The sequence below is a fragment of the Bison bison genome, unplaced genomic scaffold, assembly GCF_000754665.1.
Source record: "Bison bison bison isolate TAMUID 2011002044 unplaced genomic scaffold, Bison_UMD1.0 scf7180017864287, whole genome shotgun sequence".
Classification (NCBI taxonomy): domain Eukaryota; kingdom Metazoa; phylum Chordata; class Mammalia; order Artiodactyla; family Bovidae; genus Bison; species Bison bison.
This window is the reverse complement of record NW_011494859.1, coordinates 2,209,292-2,218,443: the sequence shown is the minus strand read 5'-3', so window position 1 is coordinate 2,218,443 and position 9,152 is coordinate 2,209,292. Positions and strand designations below refer to the sequence as shown.

Below are 9,152 nucleotides of genomic sequence, written 5' to 3'. Positions count from 1 at the left end.
GGCTAGTGCACTGGGACGACCCAGAGGGATGGTATAGGGAGGGAGGAGGGAGGAGGGTTCAGGATGGGGAGCACATGTATACCTGTGATGGATTCATTTTGATATTTGGCAAAACTAATACAATTATGTAAAGTTTAAAAATAAAATAAAATAAAAAAAAAAAAAAAGTAAAATCAAGACACTTCCTCACTCACTAACAAGTCTGTCTTCCTAAATGCCTAAGCGTATTCCCAGCAGTCTTGGGCAAAACTGAATTTGCTGCTGAAACTGATGGGCTGGGTTTCTCATTTGCTCACTGCCTTGCATCCTCAGTCTTTTAGGATTTCTAAGTCTTGACCCCAGTTGGCTCTCTCTACTCTGATGCTCTGCTCTTTGTATGCCCTACTCTGTCACTCAGTCTTAGGTTGCCCTCTCCCAAGGTGTTATGTAACATCCAAGGGGTCCTGCGGGGCTTGGGAGTTTATGCAAGGGGAGTGCAGCCCTGCCTCAAGTGATCAGATGATGGCATTTTTTAAGTCTGGTGATGTTAATGAGGAAGGAAAGGGGAAGTGTTGCTGAATGTTTCTGAAGGTCCCAGGATTTACTAGAACTATTGGCTTTAGACTCTGGTTGCAAGAAATAATAATTACTCTGGGTCAGAAAAATTCAAATTATGCTCCTAACTTTGCAACCAATTGTCTCTGTGACCCTGAGCAAATGACTTCAGCTTTAATGGCCTGTGGGTCATCATCTCTAATTGAAAGAACTAGAATGAGGTTGGCAAACATTTTATTAGAGAGTCAGTTAGTAAGTATCTTCAGCTTTGCAAGCCATCAGTCTCTTTGTTTCTAAACTCTACTCTGCTGCCATAGCGTGGAAGTAGCCAGAGACAACAGGCAAATGAATGAGTGTGGCTGTGTTCCAATAAGACTTTACTAAAAATGGACCAGCCTGCAAGGTATAGTTTGCTGATCCCTGGACTAGATGACGTTTAGCATCAGATCCATTTCCAGTATTTTGTGACCACACAACTCCGTCAGGACTTAGTGACTCCTCCTGCACAACTGATCTCTATCACCCTGTTTAGTGCTTGTCCTGCGTACTCCCTTGCTCTTTATTGCTTTGTGTGTATTGGTGCGGTCTTCTTACCTGGAGGGCAAGCAGTTCAGTGGCAGGACTAGCCTTCAGTTCTAAACAGAGCACAGCACGTGTTAAGAATGACACAAACAAGCATATGAATCGTGACATGAAAAATAGTGATAACTGATGCGTGAGCCCTTACTGATGGAGCAGGCAAATCACCGAGGAGCAGCTCTGTCCTGACGGTCTCCGTCTCCTTCTCTCCCAGCCATTGCAGAGGTGCTGAAATGTGAGCATGAGCGGGCAGTACATCTTTTTGTCGACTCCCTGGTGAATCAGGACAAGCCGAGCTTTGCGTTCCAGTGCACAGACTCCAACCGCTTCAAAAAGGGAATCTGTCTCAGTTGCAGGAAGAACCGTTGTAATAGCATCGGCTACAATGCCAAGAAAACAAGGAACAAGAGGAACAGCAAAATGTACCTAAAAACCCGGGCGGGCATGCCTTTCAGAGGTAACCTTCATCCCTGCCCACCTTGCCCTGAAAAAGGACCTTTTCCTACTTCCAAATACCATGCTGTATAACAGGCACATCCCTGCAGTTTGATCACATCACTGCAAACCAGATTATATTGTGCATGCCCTAGGAAAGTTAAATATTTGAAAGTAAATGATGGGGGCTTCTTTGGTGTTGTGAATTATCACTCTATGATCGCAATATCAATAACTTAAAAATTCTATCTTGCATTTAGCTTTTCATATTTGTTTTCTCATTTGATTATCAAAATGATCAGAGACAGGCCCAACAGGGAATTGAAATGATATCTTACATTTTTATAACATGTTATAAAACCAAAAGTTTTGTGGGTATTATATTACATATAAGGAAATTGAAGTTCAAGAGGTTAATACCTTGTTCCTTTATTCAAGGTCACATAGCTCAAAGGTATCGAGGTCAGAGTCCCCTAAAGTTCTCCCAAACTCCAAGTTCAGGTCTCCTTCTTCCTTTTATTAAAATTTTTAATTGGAGAGATAATTGTTTTACCATATGCGTCAGTGAATCAGCTATAAGTATATATATATATATATATGTATATATATACTTATATACTTGAGTATCCTATTCAAGGCAGGATATACTTATATATCTCCCTCTTGAGCCTCCCTCCCGCCCCCTCCATCCCACCCCTCCAGGTCATCACAGAAGGCTCCTTCTTCTATACTGCAGTGACCTCTTAGGCCACTGGAGAGAATGAAGTCAGAGGGAGGTTAGAGGTTGGGCTGGACCAAAAGGATGTCAGTCCCTAAAAACTCACTGTGGTGGGTGACTCACTTTGGGTCAGGGTGTCCTAAGATGACAAGTGAGGCTCACAAATGTCTTTGTTCTGCTATCTCTGCAGTTTACCATTATCAGATGAAAATCCATGTCTTCAGCTACAAAAACATGGGAGAAATGGAGCCCACCTTTTATGTCACCCTTTATGGCACCAACGCAGACTCCCAGGTTCTGTCTTTGGAAATGTAAGTCATGGGTTTTCTTTGCTGGGTGCAAGACAAAGAATAAGCCGGAGAGAGTGCGCAGGGGCATGTGAGCACTTGCAGGGGAGCGAGTCTGCGTGCCGGGGAGGTGCTGGGTGGTTTGTCCCTCCTGTTTCACACTCTCCCCGGAGCCCTGAGCTCACAACATTTCTGGGAGGGAAGCTCCTGGGATGAATCAGCAGCGTGAGAATCTGCTGGATCAGCTGGGCAGAAACTGCTGTTTCATTCAGACAACACCTGATTCCCGAGGCTTTAGGAAATTTGGAACCTGAAACATGTCATCCGTGGCCCGTTTCCCATTATCTGTGGGAGGGGCACATGGAAATCAGTGTGGACCGGTTGAGCACTTGTAAGGTGCAAAGTGCCCTGCTGAGTAATGCTGGGATTGCCAAGGAATGCAATCAGGGTGCTTGCTCTCAAGGCCGGGGGCTGAGCGGGGGGTCCAGACTTGTGTGCACACACTCATGCACACAGATGGGGAGAGGCAGGCTCCCCTAGGTGCTGAGCGAGAGGGACAGACAGGAGGGGCTGGGAGTTCCAGAGGCGGGGAGATGGATGCCCATGGGCTGAGGGGATGAGATGTCACTGAATGGGGATGTGACTTCTTTTCTGTTCTTTCCTGATCCTGTCCCCTCACAAGGAAGTCGCCTACATGGTGAGATGCTCAGGTTCCCAAGCCCTGGATAGGAAGCTGGGGTGCTGTGCGTGGTGTTAGCTCTCTGCTCACGTGCGGCACAGCTGAGCTTCCATGCTGGTCCTGCTGCCGGGACGTGGAGGGTGTGGCAAGAGGGGCCTCTTGCGCATTTCTCTCCCATCCGTGAGGGGCAAGGGCTGTCATGTGTCACCTCGCACGGTGCCGCAGTCTCCAGGCAGTAGGGGATGGAGACCAGCTTTCCTCTCCCTTCACAGGGTGGAGCAGATCGGGCTGAATGCCACCAACACCTTCCTGGTCTACACCGAGGAGGACTTGGGAGACCTCCTAAAGATCAAACTCACGTGGGAGGGCAAGTCTCAGTCCTGGTACAACCTGTGGAAGGAGCTTCGCAGCTACCTGACTCAGTCCCGCGGCTCCAAGCAGGAGCTGCATATCAGACGCATCCGGGTCAAGTCTGGGGAAACCCAGCGGAGGTAAGTTCCTCATGACCCTCTTCCTGTCCCGTGTCCGTGGTCAGCAGAGGGCGTGTGCCTCTGCAAATCCTTTCCTTGGCTCAGTGAGTGTGTGAAGGGTGTGCTAAGCCGCTTCAGTCGTGTCTGACTCTTTGTGACCCTATGGGCTGTAGCCTACCAGGTTCCTCTGTTCATGGCATTCTCTGGGCAAGAATACTGGAGGGGGTTGTCATCTCCTCCTGCAAGCATGCACCTTCCATCTTTTCCTATCCAAAGCACGTGGGCAAAACCACAAATGCTTTGCAAGGAAGACTGAATCCCAGATCAATTTGTGCAGCTTGTGCCCTGGTCACAGGCCCTGGGCTGAGAGGGGTGGGCAAGTGGAGGCTGGAACCCAGCCCTTGTTCCATTTGCCAATTCCTGTGCTGGCCTGGGGGAAGGGGGCTTCTCCTGGACAGGGCGCTTTAGGAGAGCTGCCTTGTTTTGTTTTAATATTGGTTAATATGCCCTAGTACGAGTTCAATTACTTTTTTCTGGCTGCACGAGGTAGCATGTGGGATCTTAGTTCCCCAACCAGGGGTCAAACCCGTGCCCCTTGCAGTGGAAGCACAGATTCTTAATCACTGGCCTAGGAGTGCTGTTTGTTAATCTGTTTGCTCCGGGGTCTATACAAACAGAAGTTGCATGAGATCTGTGGGGGTCCTAGCTTCCCTGACATCCTATCTTCAGAGCATTATACCCCTCCTTGGGAAGCTCTGGCTCCAGGACGTGGGTGGGGCCCTAACATCAAGGAACAGAGATTCCTCTGTGCTATGGCAACTGGCAGTTTCCACATGTCTGTTAACCAAGCCTAACATGAGAAATCAATGCCTAAATCAGCTTCTGAAATGTGCCTTGACTCTCTGAGCAGCTTCTGGCTAAGTGGGAGCCAGGAAACCTGGAGGACATTTGTCAAGAGAGGAGAGTTTCCTTGGCCAGATGCTTCAGCCAGCCCCTGGGAGGTCACTGCCAGCCTTGGGTCGATGGGAAGCAGGCTCCACTCTCTGTACCTCTCCATTACAGTTCTTCAAGTGTCTCGTTTTCATCTGTCACCTACATTGCCTCTTGGCCATGCAGGGGTGGAGGCTTGGGTCACTCACCTGAGTGATTCTGGTCTAGAGACCTGGGCACTGGGGTGTGATAGGGGTGGGTGCCCACTGAGGGGAACTATTAGCACAAAGGCTGTGGTCTAGATAATCGTGTGTCTTTCTCTGTCTCTTGATGCTTGAAAGTGCAGCCTGTGCCGACGTGTGGCAGCTGAAAGGTGATCATTTTTTATTTTTGGTACTTTCTTTTTTGGCCACATTGCACAGCATGCGGGATGTTAGTTCCCCAACCAAGGATCGAACCTGTGCCCCATGTAGTAGAAACATGGAGTCTTAACCCCTGGACCATCAGGGAAGTCCTGAAAGATGGAAGCAAATCTAATAAACCACCGAGCCTTAACAAATGTGAACCATTTTCCATATTGGTTTCAGATATGAGATTTTAAAAAGTAAAACATTACAGGTGAATCAGAAGCCCCTCTGCTGCCTGACTCCTGCCGTTTCAAACCAACTGTACTAATCTTCCAACATTAACACGTGTTAGCGTTTCCCTCTTCATGATGTTTATACTTTCACTACTTCTATCCATGCGCAACCTGTAGAACTGTTTTGGTTGCCTCTGAAGTTTACATGAGTGGATATTCCTTTCAAAGTTGCTTTTCTCCATTCAACATAGTTTATGAAATTTATACAACACATATCGATCCCATCTATTCATGTTTAGGCTTCCCAGGAGGCTCGGTGGTAAAGAATCTGCCTGCCGAGGCAGGAGCTGCAGGAGACACGGGTTTGATCCCTGGGTTGGGAAGATCCCCTGGAGAAGGAAAGGGTAACCCATTCCGGTATTCTTGCCTAACAAATCTCATGGACAGAGGAGCCTGGCAGGCTACAGTCCATGGGGTCGCCAAGAGTCAAACATGACTGAGGGACTGAGCGTCATTCATGTTTAACTCCTGTATGCAAGCCATCACTGAACAAACAGTGGTTTCACCATTGTTCTGCTGAATATTTACTTGTTGTTACTTTCTTGCAGTCATAAGTAGTGCTGAGAAGACCACCCTGGGATATTTTCCTTGTGCACATGTGTCAGGGCTTCCTGTGCTTAGTTAGTCATGTCTGACTCTGCGGCCCCAGGGACTCTAGCCCTCCAGGCTCCTCTGTCCATGGGGATTCTTCAGGCAAGAATACCGGAATGGGTTACCCTTTCCTTCTCCAGGGGATCTTCCCAACCCAGGGATCAAACCCATGTCTCCTGCAGCTCCTGCCTTGGCGTGGGTAGCCTTTCTCTTCTCCAGGGGATCATCCCAACCCAGGGATCAAACCCAGGTCTCCCGCATTGCAGGGAGATTCTTAACTGTCTAAGCCACCAGGGAAGCCCAAGAATACTGGAGAGGGTAGCCTGTCCTTCCTCCAGGGGATCTTCCTGGCTCAGGAATCAAACCTGGGTCTCCTGCATTGTAGGCGGATTCTTTACAAGCTGAGCTACCTGGGAAGCCCATGGGCTTCTTGGGGGCATGTTAAATCACTGGGTTATAGTATATGTATTTACCAACTGGACTGGATATTAATCCCTTTCCAAAGTCCTTGGACTAATTTTTCATCTCAGTCAATGAGTAAAAGTTCTCTTTTTCCCCCTCCTTTGGTGGATATTCTTGCCATTCCTTTGGGTGTGACTTGGTTACTTACTGCTGTTTTCATTTGTATTTTCTGATTGAGTGTAATGGGTATTTATGGGCTGTTTGGGTTTCCTGGTAAAAGTTTGGAAGAGTGTTCAGAATGTGACTTTTGTCCTACTGGTAAGCATCATGGTCAGATTTACAGGCCATGGGGTCACACTGACCACACATCACCAAGGCTGATGGGCTGGAAGTTGGGCTGTACGTTATAGCTGAAATAGTTTTAAGACTACTGATTCTTCCTGTGATCTTTGTTGTATACTTCCTGAATCTTTTCTATTGACTCACAGCTGAGTTCCAGTTATGCTTGTCAGTGGGTATTTCTGGACACCATGCTGGAGGGACCTTGAGTTCCTTCACTCAAGGAGTTTATAGTCCCCTACAGATACAGGAATCCACAGCTATTCAAGGCATGATATAATGTGTTAAATGAGATAACACCTTTGCTATTAACTCTGTGCCATAGAAAGTAATGACAGTAACAAAAATGACATTTGTACAAGGATATGCCAATTCATTAAACTGGGAAGTCAACAGAGGGTTAGCTTAGTAAGGTCTCAAGCAGTCAGGGAGGCTTCAGAGAGGCTATGCCTTGGAAGTCAGGTGGCCATTTGGACAGACAGAGGGAAGAAGGTGGAAGGGGTGTGATTAAAGGCTGCATGAGCCGAATCATGGGAGACATCAAAGTGAGACCCTTTTGGCGTGCTTACAGCAGTGGTGGGGCTTCTGAAGGGTCTCGAGTCAGGATGCGCGAGATGAAAACTTCTCTTTTCTTCTTACTCCATCTGCCTGGGATCCAGAAAGCACCGTATGGCTGACGCACAGCTGTGTCCCTACCCTTGGAGTTTTGGCTACATCAGCGGTTTCTTTTTCCTTCTAGACTGACTTTTTGTGCAGAAGATCTTGAGAACACCCTTATATCGCCTGGCCAAGAGCTCTGGTTTCACAAGTGTCTGGATGGCTGGAGAATGAAAAATCAAACCAGGTAAGCAGGATGTGCTCAGCGGTTCATGCAGTGCCTGTTGACGGGCCCCCCAGGCTGGATGTACATCTGGGCAGTTGGGACATAGAAGCCAACAAAAGCAGATGATGTCCCTTCCTTTATGAGGCCGACCTTCTGCTGGAAGGACATATATGAATCAGTGTGACAGGATGTTGGATGCTGTGAATGTCCCTTTGCCTCTTGTTCTGCTTCACCCTGTGGGTGTCACAGCCGTGGTCCTGCTGGAATGAGGTCTTTCAGTGACTAAGTCCCCAAGCTTGGTACCCATGATCCCATCTTAGATTGAATTTCTGTGTAGTGACCGGGGCTGTGGGAAGTTCCAGGGCTCCTGGTTGCCTTCTAGGCACCAGGGTGGAGTGGGGAGTTAGGCGGAGTAAGGGAGAAGCACAAGGCTTGCTCCCCTTTTAAGATTTTCTGGGACCCAGGTTGGTGTGAGTGGATTTAAGTAGGCAACTCTCCCCCTTTCTCTTTTCTGGCCGTGAGGCATATGGGATCTTAGTTTCCCAACCAGGGATCAAGCCTGTGACCCCTGCATTGGAAGCATGGAGTTCTAACCACTGGACCACCAGGAAAGTCCAACTTTCTCCCTTTCTGAGAAGCAGGAATGTTCAATGTGCACATCGCTGAATCAGACAAAGGGGTCATCTTGCTTCGGTGTCCCTCTTGCCCCGTGCTGGAGTCTCATCATTTCAGAATTGAGGAAGGCTGATCCTGTGGTATGAAGCAGTGGGTCCATCAGAAGGGGCCTCAGTCACACACCCTCTGAGCCTAAATGCCTGCTGAGCAGGAGGGAGACCCACCCCCCAGGTCCCAACCCCTGGTCCAGTCAGAGGTACTAAATAACAAGGCTACCCAGCATGTAGATGCTCCCACCCTGCGTTTGTGCTTCCATACAGCATCTCATTTACTTTGATCAAGTCCACGATGCTGGTGCTGTTAACCTTGTGGACAGCTGGGGGACCTGAGACTCAGGGAGGTTAGGTCACTCTTTTCAGGTCCCTCAGTTGGTGACAACAGAGTGAGGATTTGAAGCAGTTGATTTACTTGAAAGCCTGTGTTCTTTCTTGAGCGTGGAGGTTCCACTTGCTCAGATGAGTCACCTCGCCTCGATCTGGGTATCAATTATCAAGCAGCTGCACCCATGCTGGGTTCCCTCTGTGATTAGCTGTCTGCCAGCCCTGAGGGTTGAGCTACAGCCTGGCTGTTCTGTCTTCTGTTCAGAAGCATCAACGTGACCATACACTTGGAGATCACAGGACTTGTGGCATCCTGAAAACTGCTCATTTAATTAAGAGACTCAGTTTAGAGTAGGCTTACAAGATTTTCTGCTATGATAATAATTTTAATTCTTCATGTCTGTATTTAAATTTATACCTTTCCAAGTGCTTCCACACATTTTGATTTCACTGATTCTTGGAACAGCCATGTAAATTGCACACCCGGGAAGGACTGCTATTCTGACATACTTTTTTTCCCACTCCAGAACTTCCTAACAGTTGAGAATGCCATAATTCTCTTAAAATATCTCTTTGAGAAAACAAGTTGTCCTTTCCTTTGCCCTCAAAGGAATAGAAAACAACAGGATCCCCAGTAATAAATTAGCGCCAGGAAGTGGTGACATCTCTGAACTTGTGTTACACCTTCAGTAGTCTCTCTCCAGCTACGAAAGCTGTTCATCTGTTCACA

General features: G+C 47.8%; 1 protein-coding gene across 2 annotated transcripts in view; it reads left to right on the top strand.

The window, feature by feature from the left end:
• The window catches only part of LIPG (lipase, endothelial), a 35,567-nt gene that overhangs the window by 24,504 nt on the left and 1,911 nt on the right, over positions 1–9,152 (top strand). For both annotated transcript variants that reach the window (XM_010849819.1, XM_010849818.1), the window contains exons 6-9: positions 1,328–1,570; positions 2,457–2,577; positions 3,505–3,723; positions 7,344–7,448. In XM_010849819.1, coding sequence (XP_010848121.1) covers positions 1,328–1,570; positions 2,457–2,577; positions 3,505–3,723; positions 7,344–7,448 — 688 coding nt within the window. The remainder of the gene's footprint in view (positions 1–1,327; positions 1,571–2,456; positions 2,578–3,504; positions 3,724–7,343; positions 7,449–9,152) is intronic.